Source organism: Gavialis gangeticus, unplaced genomic scaffold (genome assembly GCF_001723915.1).
Source record: "Gavialis gangeticus isolate Ggan-Ray unplaced genomic scaffold, GavGan_comp1, whole genome shotgun sequence".
Taxonomy (NCBI): Eukaryota; Metazoa; Chordata; order Crocodylia; family Gavialidae; genus Gavialis; species Gavialis gangeticus.
The window spans coordinates 13651078-13668602 of NW_017729008.1; the positions used below are offsets into that span (position 1 = coordinate 13651078).

A 17525-nucleotide genomic window follows, 5' to 3' on the forward strand; every position below is an offset into this window, starting at 1 on the left:
GAAAGAAATCAGCAATAAAAATTGTTAATCTTGTCGGCATTCTAAATTTACATCTTCAGGTGTCAGGGCAGTCAACAGTCGATACGGCTTCCTCCTCTAGGCCTCGTCAGGAGAATGCCAAGACTGTGAGGTTGAATTCTGTGGCAAAATTGACATTCAGGGAGTATGTGGAGCTTTGGCTGTACCCGTGCCTCCTTTATCACTTTTTATCAAGAAGTTACTTGGCATTTATGCTTTGCCAGCTTGACCTGCTCTACTGGTCATCCTTTATGTATTTACTGGTGTGTCAGTTTAAGAGGATAACTTGTGAAACCTTTGTCTGTCTTCCTTCTCAAGAGGATCATTTGTCCAGTAGCAAAACTCCCACTGCCTTTGATAGGTGCAGAGAGAAGGCCACTCCCAGATCTCCCAGCACAGTCACAGAAAAAGTTGTTAGGAAATAATTTGGGCCAAAAGGACTTCTGTGCACAGCATGCCAGTGTGCCTGTGTGTAGAGCTTCAACCAGACCACTACAGCAGCAGATGCATGTGTTTTCTGTGGCTCTAGTGAACGCTGAACCTTTCTATTCAGCTATGAAAAAATGCACACAAACAAAAGGTAGCTTGGTTTTATTAGGCTGAAATCTATGAGACACATTAATATTGCTGGTGAGGGGGGTGAGTGAGTACCTTGTTCCTCTTACCATGCCATGTAGTATAGTTCTGCCCAACCCCATGGTCTTTTCTAAAGATTGTTCTGATGGTTTGCATATGCAGGTGCCTCATGCCACAGTGCAGGTAAGTTCTCATCCCTCTCTGCAGGGGTGATGTGACTCACCTGAAATACTGTTTTCAGCTTTGAACACATTGTTATCAAAGGTAATGACAGGTAGACAAGTTCATAAAAGAAGCCAAAAGTGTCAGGGTGCTACAGTGACGGGCTTGTTAGAAAAGGTTTTAAAAAAAAAAGGGTTTGTCTGACTGGGGGTTGTAGTCTAAAAATAGTCCCACAGGGTGAACACCAAGCAAAATGACTTAGGACAGTATAAGGGATATAGCGAGGGTAGTAGAGCAACATTTTACAAAAGGATGCAACCTTCACCTTGGGCTGAAATGTCCTAACAGTGGTCTTGTTAAGCTTGTTTGCTTTTTTTGCCCCTGCCCTGCTCCCCAAGGAGCCATTGGAAGCACTGTTTCACATTAGACTGAAGCAAATCCTAGTTACTATTCAGTGTGCAACTGAGAACTATCCTACATTGCTACAGGGAGGAACTAAATCATCTCTCTTAGACTTCTTCCCTCTCTAATTTACTGAAGTAATCCCCAAAATGAAATTGTCTGAGAAGCAATGTATTAACCAGAAATACTCCTCACTTCATGGTAAGGTATGCACTATTCCCACTGTTCAGGTAAGAAAATTAAGAAATGAAAAGGTCAAGTGTTTTGCCCAAGGCCACATAGCAAGCCAGTGGAAGAGCTAAGATTAGAACAGATATTCTTGTCCTCAGTCCCATGATGAGTCCAGTAAACCATACTGCCTTACTATAAGCGTTAGCTGCTTTGGCTGATAAACAAGCTTTTCAATTTTGTGAGTAGATAAGAAGCTTTCAGTGCCAGAAAAAACCCCAAAACATTTAGTTCATTTTATATATAATCAGTTGGCTCTCTAACTCAGACTCTGCTTTAAGGCCAAAATAAGAGTTTCAAAAAATAAAAGGCACTTAGGTACTTCGGTCTGCATTCACTACCGTATTGTAGTTCTGCACTGTGTGTTTGATTCCTAACGTATTTTTAATAGTATACCACAAGTCTATTAAGACCTGTCATTTTTAAGTGTTAAAAAGGTAGGTAACCTTCATATCACAACCCTAGGCTGAATTCAGGTAACCAAGATGTGTCAGATATTTGAAAAAAATGTATTTGATTAAATTCTTGCTCTGTCATGTCAAATATGTGGTATATTTTTTCTATTACAACTTTATATTAAAAAAATACTCCCCTTAACTATTTTCTCTGCTTTTCCTTATAGCTTTACCATCTGCCTTTGTGTATGCATATAAACTACCTAACACTTGACTGGTTTCTGACCAGTCTGCCAACAAACTCAATGATAAATTACTGTAGGAGAAAATTACTTTAGTTTGACTGTATTATTTTTTCATCGCACAGACAGTAGAAGTACAAGTCTGATCCCTGGCCCTAATATCAGATTATCAGCCTACACCTCACGCTTGTTATTTCTAGTGAGCCTACTTAAAATTGTATCAGACTCAGATGAAGCAGACTTGAGAACCAGACTTTTGTCACCGAATTCATACTGAAAAATGATCAATGTTCATTTCCTTTTAGTTCCTCTAGAGCTCAGATAGATCCAGTTTCACGCTCTTAACTGTACATTCAATTTGGATTTACTGTTGCCTGTATTTGGATTTGCAGGGGTTTTTTTTATAATTGTATATAATCCAGCATAATGCCCATATCCCTGATTTTATATGAATTGCTGACGTAGTTGCAATGCTGTATGCTGGCATTTGGTACTCAGATTTGTTAAGCTGGGCTGGCAGATGAAGGAAACAGTGGTATTATTATTCATTTCGGCCTTGAAAACTTTACTGTCTGTCATCTCTGGCGAGTAGGAAGCTTTCTTAAGTGTGTGTGCCAGGATTGATGTCATGAACATCTGTGAAATTTTAAAATGTCTTGGGGAGTGTGCATTTACAATAACTTTTCAAATATGAAGCAGTTGTAAAGCAATCCAGTGCTACAAATGGATCACTGCAGTCAGGGCTTTCACTACAGGAAGGGAGAAAGGGACTTGGTCACCAAATTCATATGCATCATCTCCTTTCCAGCAGTCTTCACATCATATGTATCAGATTGTCCTGTCTGCTCTGCTGCAGGTGTTTACCGGCCAGAAGCCAAAAGTCAGAAACCAAATGCCAACCCGTGGAGCTAGTCAGGATGAGAGTACAGGAAGCAAGCCAAGGTCAAGCTCAAGTTCAAAACACTAAGCCAGGGGCTTTACCAGAACCAGAGGTCAGGAAGCAAGCTGGGGTCAAACAAAAGTCCTAAGGCAGGAGGGCTGGGTACACAATCAGGAGTACCAAGGGAGGAACCAGAGAAGTCACAAAGGCAGGAACTACTTAAAGGCTGAAACCAGCTCATTGCACAGCAGGGCCAGGTGCTGCAGGAGTTTGTTAAAAGCATCCTCAGAACCAGTCAGGGAAAAGGGGCTGGGGCTCAACTGGCCCTACTCAGTGAGTTTGAGTTGAGTATTGCTGACTTAGTTGCACAGGCTGCAATGCAGAACCCTTATAAGACAGATCTGGAGTACAGAAGTATGTTGGTGACACATCAGCACAGTGGTAGTCACTGAATTTGTGCTTGTGGATGAGATTCTCCAGCGGTAATATGTAGAGAGAGAAGTGAAGAGGATAAACGATAGGCCTCTGAAACTCCATAAAACGTTAAAAGGGAAATGAAGAGGATCATCTGAAGTTACTAGAGAGGTTGGAGGAGAACTGGAAAATGGCAGAGTAAAGGAAGCCAAAGGAGGACAAGATACCAAAATCAGAATGTACTTAATGGTATTAAAGATGGCTGACAGGTCAAGGAGGCTAAGGATGGTATATTGGTTCTGAACTATATCTAGGAAAGAAGCCAACTAACCCCTGACCCAAAATGGTCGACTGATCCCTTCCTGTGGATAACATCACTCTTTAGTAAAGGAGTTAACCCTTACTACTACATCTCCCTTTCTCAGGGAATAACTTGATACACACTTAGTTACAAACTGAATGTAAACAAAGTGAAAACATTGGTAAGCCTATTTGTTTGGACCCAACTAATTCACAGGTCTAATCTCTTTGGTGGAAGTGAGGCTCATCCAGATCTAGCGTGGTAAATAGGTGGGATTTGGCAGAGATGTTCTTGATTCCTACAGAGAAGACCACTACGTGTCCCTACCCAGTATGAATGAGAGGTATCTGCCCTAGCCTGGACGGTGCCTTGGACCTCCGACTCTGGGATTCAAACTTCCTGCTGGGGGGAAGGAGCAGGTATATCTCTTGAAGCATGCTGGGTGTCATAGTTCTGTCTCTGATGGTCCTTTATCTGTTTGTGTTTTTCACAAAATGCCCGTGGATCGACAAGTTTTGGCACCAAGTCATTGCTCATACTTGGGAGGGTTGTACGGCGTTGACGACTCATAACCAAATCAGCTGGACTCCATCCATGCTCCAGTGGTGTTGAATGGTAGATCAAGAGTTCCGTATAGAGATCTTCATTCTTCTGGAGCAAATACTTCACAGTCCACGCTGCACGTTCTGTTTCTCCATTACTATGGGGAAAATGTGGACTGCTGGTTACATGCTGAAAGTCATACTGGGCTACAAACTGCTTAAACATGGCTCCAGAAAATTGTGGGCCATTATCAGTTCTTAAGACTGAAGGTATGCCATGGAGTGCAGATATACTCTTCAATGCCATTATAATTCTGTCTGTTGTGGTGCTCTGTAATTGCACCATCTCCAAGTAACGGGAATAATAATCAATAGCAATGAGGTAAACAGAAACCTTCCAGGTGAATAAATCAGCCCTCGTCATCTGCCACAGATGGGCTGGTAAATCAGTAGTGAGGCATGGCTCTGCATGGACTGGTCAGTGTTGGGCACAAACCTTACAACTGCCCACTCAGTTGTTTATGTCATCACAAATGGAGAGCCACCAAACTCTCTGGCGAGCCCTGGTTTGACACTTCATAATGCCCTGGTGGGCATTATGAATCTTCTCTAGGATTTCCTGGCATAGTGCTGAAGGTATCAGTAATGTCCATGTAAACAGCAATCTCTTGCTCCTGGCGGAGTTCCTCTGGAGACAGTGGAGTCTGTAATGGTGCTCTAGAAAGAGTGTCAGCTGTTTGTAACTTCTTTCCCGGATTATGCACTATATTGTAGGTGAATTTCAGCATTCTGAGGTGAAATCGCTGGATTCTCGGTGGAAGTTCATCAAGAGGTTTGTCTCCTAACAGAGACACAAGTGGCTTGTGATCATTTTGTAAAGTAAAAGTCAGGCCGACAAGGAAAGTTCTGAATCACTCACACGCCTATGTAACTGCTAGTGCTTCTTTTTCTATTTGTTCATATCGAGTTTCAGGTGGAGAAAGCGCTCTTGACACAAAAGCAGTAGGGACCCAGTAGTCCACTTCCTGACATTGTAACACTCCTCCAATACCGTAAGAAGAAGCATCTGATGCAGTATGAGTTTCTCATGTTGGATCATATTGGGCCAGTATTAGGGATGAACTGATTATAGATTTGATCTCGTTGAAGGCCGACTGCTGTAGCAGTCCCCAGAGCCATATGTTCTTGTCACTTAAGAAGTCTCTTAAAGGCTTTGTTATTGTTGCTAAGTTTAGCACAAAATGGCCCAAGTATGTGGCCATGCCCTAAAAATCTGCATAATTCAGGGACATCTTTGGGTTCTGGGAACCCTTTGATGGCTGCAACTTTTGATGCATCTGGCTGGATCCCATGTGGTGTAATCCAGTGCCCCAGAAACATGAGCTGTGAAGTAGCAAAGGTTCACTTTTCATTATATGTAACTCCAGCTTCTTTGAGTTCTTTGAATGTTGCATCCACCCTTGCATTGTGTTGTGCCTTGGTGGTCCCAAAAATCAAAATATCATCGGCATGGCAAAGAACACCTTCTAAGCCATCCAATATCTGTGACATTCAAAACTGAAAGAATTCAGGAGCTGATGAGATTCCAAAGGATAGCCATTTAAACCGGTAGCGTCCAAATGGAGTAATAAATGTCGTTAGCTTGGATGATTCAGCGGCTAGAGCAGGGGTGGGCAAAATGTGGCCCGGGGGCCAGATGTGGCCTGCCAGGCCATTCTGTCCGGCCCGCGGGGCCCCTAAAAAATTTAGAAAATTAAAATTAATCTGCCCTGGGCTGCCTGTCATGCATCCCTGGATGGCTTGCCACAACTCAGTAAGTGGCCCAAAATAATTGCCCGCCCCTGGGCTAGAGGAATCTGCCAGAACCTTGCCCAAGCATCCAATTTTGTGAAAACTCTGGCTCCTGCAAGTTGAGCCAAGGTGTGTTCCACAGAAGAAAGAATATGGCTTTCTCTGCACATGTACTTGTTCAGCTATGTGAGGTCAACACATCCTAATCTTATCATTGGGTTTTGGCACAGCCACCATCCCAGAACACCAAGGAGTAGGTTCTTCAATTTTTATAATTACTCCCATTTCCTCCATGCGTGTTAGCTCGTCTTTAACTTTGTCCATTAGTGGCAGTGGTGCCTGTCTTGGAGTAGTTAATGCATGTGGACTGGCATCCGCTTTTAGGCATATCTGATATTCACAACATTTTTCCCAGACTAGAAAAAAAACAATGGGTATTTGGTTCTGTAGTACTGCTCTGAAAATTTTTGGTCTGCTTTTTCATCTAGTTTATGGACAAGTTGCAGTGCCTGTATAGCTGGTAATTCCAAGTAAAGGCACAGCAAGATTATCAATCACATAGACTTCCTGGTCTATAAATCTCTGCTTCGGTGTCATCTTTGCATTAAAGAACCTGGTACTTTGACAGGAGTGTCTCTTGGTCCCTGTAACTGTTTGGTAGGGGTAAGGAGAATCCCATCCCTGTGCAGTCTGTAGAAAGAATTGTGGATACCTGAGACTGCTGCTCCTGTATCTGTTTTAAATGGTATTGGCGGTCCATTGAGCTCAGTTTCTGTCATCCAGACTCCTGGATCTGATAAAGATTCTAACTTAATCTAAAAGTATTGTGCGGTTCTCTGCATCCTGTTCTGTGACTTGACAGAGTCCGGTGGTGGAGCGACAGAAGCATAGGGACCCTTCCTTTTGCATCACTGAAACATCTCTTCCATAGCAGGACACTGAGCACGACAATGTCCTGGAATTTGTGTGGCATTGGCCTTCTTTCCCGCTTGTTTGCCACTGTGGGTGCTGGGGAGACCACTCCCTGTATTTGTTGTGCCTGTCAGTTCTTTTTGTATTTGTTTGTAGCTTCTTTACAGCATGCATTGCATCCATATTAATTAATGCTTGACAGAACTGAGAATCATTCCGGATCTCTTGTTGTTGCTGTTTAAGTAGTTCTGATTGGTGAGCCTGTGTGATAGCCTTCTGGAGCATTAAATCAGGGTCCAACTGTAATCTTTGTGAGAGCTCTATATCATGAAGTCCCACAACTTAAGTGGTCTCTAATTAGCTCCTCCTTCAGCTCCCCTTTTTGGCAGGAATCAGCCGTTGTATACAAAGATGTGATGAATCTGTCCGCAGGTTCTGAAGGTTCTTGTTTACAGATGTTGAATCTAGCTTGTTCATAAATCACATTTCTTTTGCCTAGAAAATGATCAGTTAATGCTCCTATTACTTTGCTTTTTCTCAGCATCTGCAAGAGGCAGTGACAGCAGAATTTCATCTGCCTGATGTCCCATAGAGTAGATAAGTGTACTCACTTGGTAAGCTTCTGGCTGTTTGTCCAGGCCTGAGACTTCCCTGAAGCGATTAAAATGCCTGATTCTTTGAGGCCATGTTCTAGGGGACTGGAAATCAAACTTCTGTTGGTGCAACTTTGAGTGTCTGCATGGTCTCTGAAGCCAGCCTCAGTGCTGTCCTGGGCTCTGCTGCAGGTAGAGGCACTCAGCTCTGCTCTGCCATGGATTCAGCGGCTGCTAGAGTTGGATCCATCAGTGTGGAATCACCTGTTAGATTTCCTGTTGATAGCACGATTTGCTACTGCTGACACCATGTGTTATTCTGGGTTTTTGGAAGAAGCAGGGAGACCCTGTGTTCTCATTAAGTCTTTATTGTAACAACTAACCCCTAACCCAGAATGGTTGACTGACCCCTTCCTGTGGATGATGTCACTGTTTAGTAAGGGAGTTAACTTTTACTACTACAGAGGCCACTTGAGGTTTTGGTGAGAGTAGTTTCAGTGGAGTGCAAGGGGCAGAAGCTGAATTGTGAGGTTGTGGTATGGAATTGGAGAAGAGAGATTCCAGACATAAATGGCATACTCTGATTTAGAAGATGAAATGGGGAAGGGAGATGTGGAGAATAGTTGAAGTAAATGGGCTCAAATGTGGGGTTTTTAAGTTGAAAAACTAAATCATGCCTGTATTGTGAGTAGAAAGAAGAGGATGAGAGAGAAAAGAAAGAGTAAAGGGGTAGGGTTTAGCATGGGCCTAAAAATGGGATGGGCTCACTGGCTGTATTAGAGAAGTAAAACAGAAAAACTTCTGTTACAGGAGCAAGAAACCATTGTACAAGTTAAATAAAGGCAAGTTGAGGGGAAGTTAAATAAAGGCAAGGTGAGGGAGGGAAATAGTTGCATGATATTTTCTCAGTTTTCTTTTGGAAGTAATTTTTGAGATATTTTGAAGAGAAAGAATTGGAGGCTGGAGTAGGGGAAATCTTGAGGAATGAATGAGGCAAAGGATGTTAAAAGGTTTCTACAGTTATGGCATAGGATTCATTTAAATTGAAGAACAGAGTTTGTTATCAAGGAAAAATGAAAGAACAGAAGGTGGAAATAATACACCTGTGATGGAGAAAGTCAGGCTGGTCACAAGATTTCCTCCTGAAGTTCTTTGTCTCATGAGAGCAAGAGAAGAGAAAGTGGGGGAAGGAGAATTCTGCAGCACAAAAGAGCAGTGTGGTAAGAGCTGCAGGGGAATGGGAGCAGGAAAGAGTTAAAGAAAAAATTAAAAAGAAAAATGTTGTTGGTAATACTTATAGCAGGACCAGGACAAAACAGCTAGACTATTTTGCCCTATAGAGAGAGAAGAAATTAACTAGACTACACAGTCAAGAGGATCTGAGCATATAGACCTAGAATTTTGAAAAGGGGGGTGTATCACCAGGATGGCTGATCTACTGGGCAGGGCTTTAAACTTACTTTGCTGGGGGATGGGGAAACTCCAAGCGAACCATGCCTGGGGACTGGCATACAGGAAAGCTCCCTTGTGGAGGACACTAGCACAACTGTTTCTGAAAATGCTAACCAAACAGTTCTCCCGCAGGATCTCAGAAAAACAAGAGTGTCAGTTGAGGGCCTCAGCTGCCTGTATACCAATGCCAGGAGCATGGGGAATAAGCAGGAGGAGCTAGCCCTTCTGCTCTCTAGTGGGCAATATGACCTGGTAGGGATCACAGAGACCTGGTGGGATTGCTCGCATGACTGGAGCATAGCCATAGAGGGCTACAGCCTGCACAGAAGAGACAGAGTAGGTAGAAAAGGCAGAGGGGTGGCTCTGTACATGAGAGAGCAGTACGGCTCTCTGGAGGTTGACATTGGCTCCATAGATAAGCAACTTGAAACCCTCTAGGTCAAGCTACGGGGGGCAGGCGGGCAGGTGGGCGAGGTGAGAGAGACCTAACTGTGGGCATTTACTACAGGCCACCAAACCGAGGGGAGGAGCTAGATCTGGAGTTCTCTCGAGAACTGACAGGCCACATACGCAAGGGACTTGGTAGACATGGGTGACTTCAATTACCTGGACATAGATTGGGAGGAACGCTTGGCTAGGTCGGATTGTTCATGCAGTTTCCTGACTGCCATCGAGGAGCTCTTTCTGACCCAGGAAGTGCAAGGGCCAAGCAGAGGCAACACTGTCCTGGACTTGGTCTTGGCCAAGGGAGATGATTTGGTATGTGACTTGAACACTGTGGGTAACCTGGGCGACAGCAACCAAGAAATTATCAGGTTCACTGTCTGCTGCAAGGTCAACAAGTCAACTAGAAGGATTGAAGTCCTGGACTTAAAGAATGCTGACTTCAACAGGCTCAGAGCATTAATAGGGGAGGCAATGAGGGACCAGGAAGAGAAGGCAGATGGGGTGCATGAAGAGTGGTCATCGCTCAAGGACACAATCCTCGAAGCACAAAAGAACACTGTTCCTGCAAAGAGGAAAGGTAGCAGGAGGGCTGGCAAGCCTTCCTGGCTTAATAGGGACGTTGCAGTCCTCTTGAAGTTCTCCTGAACGGATCCATGTCATCCTGGCGCAAAGTGGCCAGTGGTGTCCCTCAGGGGCCCGTGCTTGGACCAGTGTTTTTCAACATCTTTATCAATGATTTGGATGGGGGAGTGAAAAGATCACTGGCCAAGTTTACAGATGACACCAATTTATGGGGCAGTGTGGCCAAGCCAGAAGATAGGTTGCTGATACAGGTGGACCTGGGCAGGTTAGAGAGATGGGCAAGCCAGAACCAGATGAAGTTTAACACTTCCAAATGTAAGGTGCTGCATCTGCGGGCAAATAACCCTCAACATACATACAGGCTCGAAGGTAATAGCCTGACCTGTACCATGGCTGAAAGTGACTTAAGGGTAATGATTGACCACCACATGAACATGAGGTGTCAGTTCAGTGTGGTGGCCAGCAAGGCAAACAGCACCCTGGCATGTGTCAACCGATGCATCTTGTGTAAAACTAAGGAAGTGATACTCCTTCTGACCTCAGCGCTGGTGAGACCATAGTTGGAGTACTGCATCCAGTTCTGGGCACTGCACTACAATAAGGATGTGGAAAAACTTGAGAGGGTCCAGAGAAGAGCCACTTGTATGATCAGGGACTTGCAAGGCAAGCCATATGAGGAAAGGCTGAGGGGCCTGGGCCTCTTTAGTCTAAACAAGAGAAGGTTGAGAGGGGACTTGATAGTGGCTTACTGCTATATCAGAGGAGTGCATCAGGAACTTAGTGAACAACTGTTCACTAGAGCACCCCTGGGACTAGTGTGCCAGGACCAAAGGATATAAACTCCTGGAAGGCTGCTTCAGACTTAATACCAGGAAAAACGCCTTTACAGTCATGGTCAGGGGCGACGTGTGGTGGTGCACCCCCTGTAAAAAGGCGCAGCTGACAGTGTCGCCGCTCACCACCCTGCCACCGACACTACTGATGGCATCTGCAGGCAGCCCGCAATCCCCTCTGACGCTGCTGGCGGCAGCTGTGGGTGGTCGCAAACCCTTGGCCGGTGTGTGCTCCCCGCCCCCCCCCCATGCTGACAGCACCAGTGGCGTCTGTGGGAGCTCCCCCGCTTACCACCACTGTGCTTCCGCTGTTGCACTCCTGCCATGCCCCACCCCACCCATGGGGGGCATGCGCCGTTCATGGTCAGGGTGTTCAGACTGTGGAACAAACTCCCTGGAGGTTTTCAAAAGAAGACTGGATAATCACCTCACTGGGGTTACTTGACCCCAGTTGTCTTCCTGCCTAGCGCGGGGAGACTGGACCCAATGATCTGCAAGGTCCCTTCCAGCCCCTAACAATCTATGAATCACATACAAAACCACATATTTTTCTCCAGTGAAAAATAACTAGAAACTTTACTAATTCAATTTAAGATTGAAACAGAAACAAATGGAATAGGTTAACAGTCTGCAGAGCTGTGAAATAGGAGCTTCAGGAGCAGCTAAGGGAGAGCAGAATTGCAGAACAAAGGCTAGCTTGATTTGGTGAAAAATCAAAACCATGAAAAGAAGAGAGGGTCATTAATACCTGTGGAGTGAAGCCTTTAAGAAGGAATCAGGTAAATTATAATGAGCTACAAAATCAGTTGACTCCCTTACCCTGCCTGACTAGAAATGCTGCTGCTGTTGCCAGGCAGTTGGTTTAAACTTTTAGTGGACCAAGAATCAAAGGGGGTTGCATCCCCCCTACTCCCGCTCCCATCTGCCCGGATAGCATGGTTCTCCTCCCTATACAGACACTGAGTGCAGTATAGAAGGGGAGAACACACCAAGAACGTTTCCTCCTCTGTCATCTCTTTGGCTTGGAAAGAAGGTTGAAAATAAGTACGGAAGATACAGCTGCTTTTTTTTTTTTGAGGGAGATAACATCATGAATTTGAGAGGGTGACAGCACTGACAAATTTCTGGTGGTTGGAGATTCACACTGAATTTAGTGAGGAAGTACAGAGAAGGGGGAATGATCTCAGATAATTATTTTTTAAATGTTGTTTATTAAGTATCTCTGGTCTGTACTATAAGTACTAGGGATAATATATTAGGGCATTGTTTTGGGGATATGTGTAAATTTGATATTTCACTTAGTTTGAATGAAAACATGGTTATAGCAGCTTGGTTTAACATCTCTAATAACTACTAGTGTCATGAACGACTGCTCAGTTATAATGTATTTCAGTACTGTTGACCAAAGAGGAAATGGTCTTCACACTCTAAATGGCAAAATCATAATCATCCAATGTAGAAGCAAAAGTGTTTAGCTACTACCTGATCCTCCCAATTCATGATGATTTATTTTTGTTGCCTTTCTCAGCTTCTTTCTTGACAGCACATGAGGAAAATAAGGACAGACAAACAAAAATTCATACAGTGCATCTCCCAGATCAAAATCAGGTTTCTTAATAAGTTAGCCACAAGTGAAAAAAGAAATAACTTATCTGATTGAGGAATTTTTCAAATGGAGTTGGAAAGAAGGATGTTCTGTATACAACAGTGGTTTTAGTGGCACCGTATCATTTAATAAAAAATGGGTAAACCTATAATATTAAAAAGAAAGTTGATCATCCCCCTGCCATTTAAAAACAGATTTTTCTACCATTGTTGACAGGCTGCAAACTCTAAATCATGATTTCTGCACTTTAATTATAACACCCAACTATCTAAAAATGTCTGGTTTTAAAGAAATGCTATAAAATAAGTGCAGTCTGTTAACTGTAGATAATATATATATGTGTGTCTTTTTTAATGGTTTTTATTTGATTTTTTTCAGGGAGCCTGGTATAATAAATTACCTGAACACATGCTATGTCAAGATTTCTGTCCGAAAATGCCACTTGTGAACTATAAGTTTTAAATATTTTAGTAAGTCTAAAATGTTTCATGTCGTACTTATAAAAATTCTGGTTTTTTTATAGATTACCTTACTCAAGGAATAGATCTATCTGGAATAGAAGTAATTGAAAATGACCTGCTTTTTATCGCCAGAGCTCGACTAGAGGTTGAAAATCAGGCTAAACGTTTGCTTGAGCAAGGCGTAGAGACTCAGGTAAAAAGCATTTTGTTTTCTTTCAAAAGCAAAGAAAAGTGTTGAAGCTAATTTTGTTTTGTTTGTTAGAGGATTTTTAAACTGAGAATCCAAGTCTATAGGAAAAAAAAAGTTTCTTTATGAGTAATTCTCAGTTGCATAAGAACACCTATGGAAATGAATGGGGCTAATTACAGGAATTAAATTTACTCACATAAATAAGATTTTACAGGATCAGGGCCTGAAAGCTTGAGAAAAATTATATGAGGGACAAGGGTTTTTTATGGGTGAAATCTTATTAGACCAACTGCATGGTTGGGATAGACTTAGCCAGGCTTTTGAATGCAAGTCATTCTTCATCAGGTTCCTCTTGGGCAGAGTCAGACTGGGAAGGGCTGTGGCAAAAGCAAGCGTTTCTGCTTCCTTTAGGTTTATCAGATAATCATAATTCAGGCAGTAGAGCATGCTCCTACTCAGCCCTTCCCAGTCTGGCTTTGCACAAGGTATACTGGGCAGTTTCACTTTGTTGCAGTGGTGGCATCTGTACCTTGGCACCCTGAAAGGCTCTTGTGGCACCCTGGTTGAGAACCACCGGAATAGATAGTGGAGTATTTAAAAGATTGATCCGTTGCACACTTGTAGTGAAATCTCTTCTGTTTATCTTTTTGTTGTTTATGTTTTTGCCCCTCCCACGTGTGTCTGTGACACCCGTGCTGCCATTTCTCACTGCAGACATGATGTACAGTGCTGTGACTTGTTCTAGGATGGTTTACCCAATACATACTATGCTAGTGGGGGGAAAAAAAAGAGGTGGTCTAAGAGAAAGAAAGTTATCATTTATATTGTAAATATAGCAAAAAGATCTTTAAAATTAGCATTTGGGCTTTGTAATTTGTGTCCTTTTCACACATCAGGTTTGACCTTGCGTGATGTTTTTCTGGTTATGTTAAATAGTAAAACAGAGCTGACAAATAAATCCCAGGAAAATTAATCTCACTTCATTTGTAGAATTGACAGTTTTATTAGACATTTCATACTGTATCAAGATAATCAAGAGGTTATTAGAGTAGACAACTGTTGTGCTTTAGCCAGTGACCTGTTTCCAATCAAATGGAGGATTGTTTAAAAGAACATTATTAGTTCTTAATTGTATCAAAAGTGAAAGAAAAATTAAAGTGTTGTGATGAAGTATTGTAAGAATTGTGTTACTGATTTAGCGATATAGACAAAAACATGCTTTAGCAGGTGTTCTTCCTGCTATCGGGCTGAGGAACCTAGAATTAGAAAGGTAAGCAATTGTTACCATGTCTTTGTATCAAATTTCTTACCACGGTGGCTTCAGGGTTTTACATGACAAACATCTGCATTTTCACATTCCAGACCTTGAGATCAAACATATAAATGTTTTGGATTCTCCTGCTTTTTTCTTTTGTGTTTTGTATAATAGAAATCCCCCCATGGCTCAACTTTGTGTGTTAACCATTCTGAGCTAGCAAACCTTTATACCAGTGGTGCTTGCCCCATCCAGCCCTGTGGGCCAGATTACATGTGCAGGGTCAATCTGCAGGCCTGATCAAGCATGTGTCAGTTTTTGAGTGTGATCTAGCACTCAAATGCAATCCCACATACTAGATTCACCCACAGCCTGACCCTACTCACTGGATCCAGCCATGGAGCAATCACATGCTGGAGCGATCTGGCACATTAGGCCATGTCATCCAGACCACAGGCATCCCCAGGGGTCCTTCTTGCAGGCTGGAGGTTGAACATTACTACTCTGTGCAATTAAGAATAGTGAGTTGTAATTTCACACCTGTATTATTCTAAAATTATTTTACTTTTATATTTAATTACTGTAGTTTTTCATTTGTAGCTTTATGTCCTCAATTTATTTGTATTACATACTTAGATCATGTACCCACCATTACTAGTCTCTAACTTTTTATTTACTGCTTTTAAGAAGTGATTTACAAAAAAGGTTGGCACAATATCCTCATTTGACTACCAAAATGGTAAACTTGATGTATAAGGTGATGGAAGTGACTTGTTTGAGCTCACCCAAGAAACTAATAGAGTTGGGCTTTGAGATATTTGGAGTGTCCCTTTCCAGTGCTCTGTTTAGTAGATCACTGTCTCCTGTACAACACATTAAACATTATTCTACTATATTAAACAGATGATTTCTATGTGGGTAAGCTTTATGATTCACATATGTAAGAGCTGAGTTTCATAGTCCCTTTATATTTTTTTCAATTGATTGATTGATTTTGAATGCTTTTATTGCATTGTGCCTTTACCAAGTTCAGTCATTCTTTTGGAAAGAGTTATGAAACCTGTACAAAAGTTGCTACAGGTGGTTTATCCTGAACAGTTTATTTCTGTGAATTCATAGATCCACTTTGAAAGAGAAAATAGATTAACTGTGCAGGTATAAAAAATAACTATTTTACAAAGCTAGGTAGAAAATGTCTGTAATGATGTCTTATTCTATACAGTTTTGTCTAGTGTTGGGCTAGAGACTTCAAGAACATAAAATTAAAAAAAAAGAAGGTAATATAACAAGTTGCTAATATAATTTGCATCTTCAAAAGCCTTTTAAATTGCTTGAGGCCAAGAAATACAGAAATAAGGGTTTTTTAAATAAAGTACAGCTAAAAAGCTTGAAATAATGCAAATGAACAAAATACAGCTTTTTCATATTTCTACTTTATTTTCTAAATACTGTTTTGAACAGTTTTATGCATTTCTTGACCTTGGCTGATGTTGTGGATGACTGTAATTAAGGATGGTAGGAGACTATTTTTTTCTCTCTTTCTTGCAGTACACTGCATATAGTATGATTAAAAACTCTTTGTTAATCAGACTGCAATAAAGTGATTTCATAGACTTTAGGGCTGGAAGGGACCTTGCAAGATCATCAGGTCCAGCCTCCTGCCCAAGGGGCAGGGGGTCAGCTAGGGCCAAAGGATCCCAGTAAGATAGGCATTCAAATGTTTCTTGAAAGTGTCCAGAGAAGGTGGTTGCAGCACCTCTGTGGGGAGTCTATTCTGGGTCTTAGGGCTTGGAATGATAAGGCACTTTGCTGAAGGCAACAGTATTGCAGATTGACATCTCCCCTTTCCCATGTCCAGTTAAAGATGGCTTTTGCATTCTTGATTTATTGTACAGGTTAGGTGAGATTCACAAAGGAATCTTGATCCCTAAAATTCTGTTTAGGCATAATTTAGGCATCTGAGTCCAAGAGTGCTTCAGAGAAATCTGCCTAACTGCTTTAAGCCCTTGGGACCTCCTAAGATCCCAAGTTTTCACTAGAAAACATGCTTAGGTGCCTAAAACACAGCTACTGTTCATACCCAGAGGTGCTGCATTTTGGATCACTGTTATGGTTCTTTGGGATTCATAGACTTGTCATCCCTGCTCCTAAGTACCCTGAGACCTGATCTAATAGGAGTGCCAAGAGTATGCTGAACATCACTGTGCACCATTGAGTTCAGCATCCATAGCTACTTTTGTACAAAACTATGGTTGGTGAATGAGGTGCTGGTGGTCCCATTTTATGCAGTAGCTTCACGGTTAGAGCCCAGGAAGTGTGGGATCTGAATTCAGTGCTCTTGTCAGTCTAAGAGTGTTCAAATCCACATATACCATTTTGCAAAAGTACCCTAACTCCCTATCTGAAGGCAAAGCTAGGTTGAGCCTGCTTGCTACTTCTTTTGAAGTATGGTGAAGAATGCAAAATTAATGGGGCCCAAGAGACAATAAGCATGACTTTATAATCCAGTGATGTGGGCAGTTCTCTAGGTTTAGGACCCTGCTATTGAGAATATTTATGCATTTTATCCAGTGACTCTGCAATGCAAAATCCATGTACTGTCACTAAAGGAAGGACCAGAAGCCAGGATTGTTCCCTCCCAAGAAACTGCCTGCATCTCAGGGTTACACTTAGATTCCCTGTTGCTTTCTCTCTGGTTCCATGAAATTTCCTTTATTTCTACCTCTGTCCTAGCTTCAACAGTGGGTTGGAAAATGCCCTTAGTTCATCCTAGCTTACAGCATAGTGATTAAGGCACTGTCTTTGACCGAGTAAAGATGGGACTAGAACCCAGGTCTTCCACTTCCTGGACAAGTGCTGTAAGCCATATTGTTTTAGAGGAAAAAGCAACCAGGGCTCATGGTAGAGGTGATATCTTTTATTAGACTAATAAGATTCATAGATTCATAGATGTTAGGGTCGGAAGGGACCTCAATAGATCGTCAAGTCCGACCCCCTGCATAGACAGGAAAGTGCTGGGTTCAGATGACTCCAGCCAGATGCCCATCCAACCTCCTCTTGAAGACCCCTAGGGTAGGGGAGAGCACCACCTCCCTTTGGAGTCCATTCCAGACCTTGGCCACTCTAACTGTGAAGAAGTTCCTCCTAATGTCCAGTCTAAATCTGCTCTCTGCTAGCTTATGGCCATTATTTCTTGTGACCCCCGGGGCGCCTTGGTGAGTAGAGCCTCACCAATTCCCTTCT

General features: G+C 42.5%; 1 protein-coding gene across 1 annotated transcript in view; it reads left to right on the forward strand.

Annotated features, from left to right (window-relative positions):
- Positions 1–17525, forward strand: part of COG5 (component of oligomeric golgi complex 5) — a 442290-nt gene that overhangs the window by 174088 nt on the left and 250677 nt on the right. The window contains exon 7 of the mRNA XM_019509410.1: positions 12900–13030. Coding sequence (XP_019364955.1) covers positions 12900–13030 — 131 coding nt within the window. The remainder of the gene's footprint in view (positions 1–12899; positions 13031–17525) is intronic.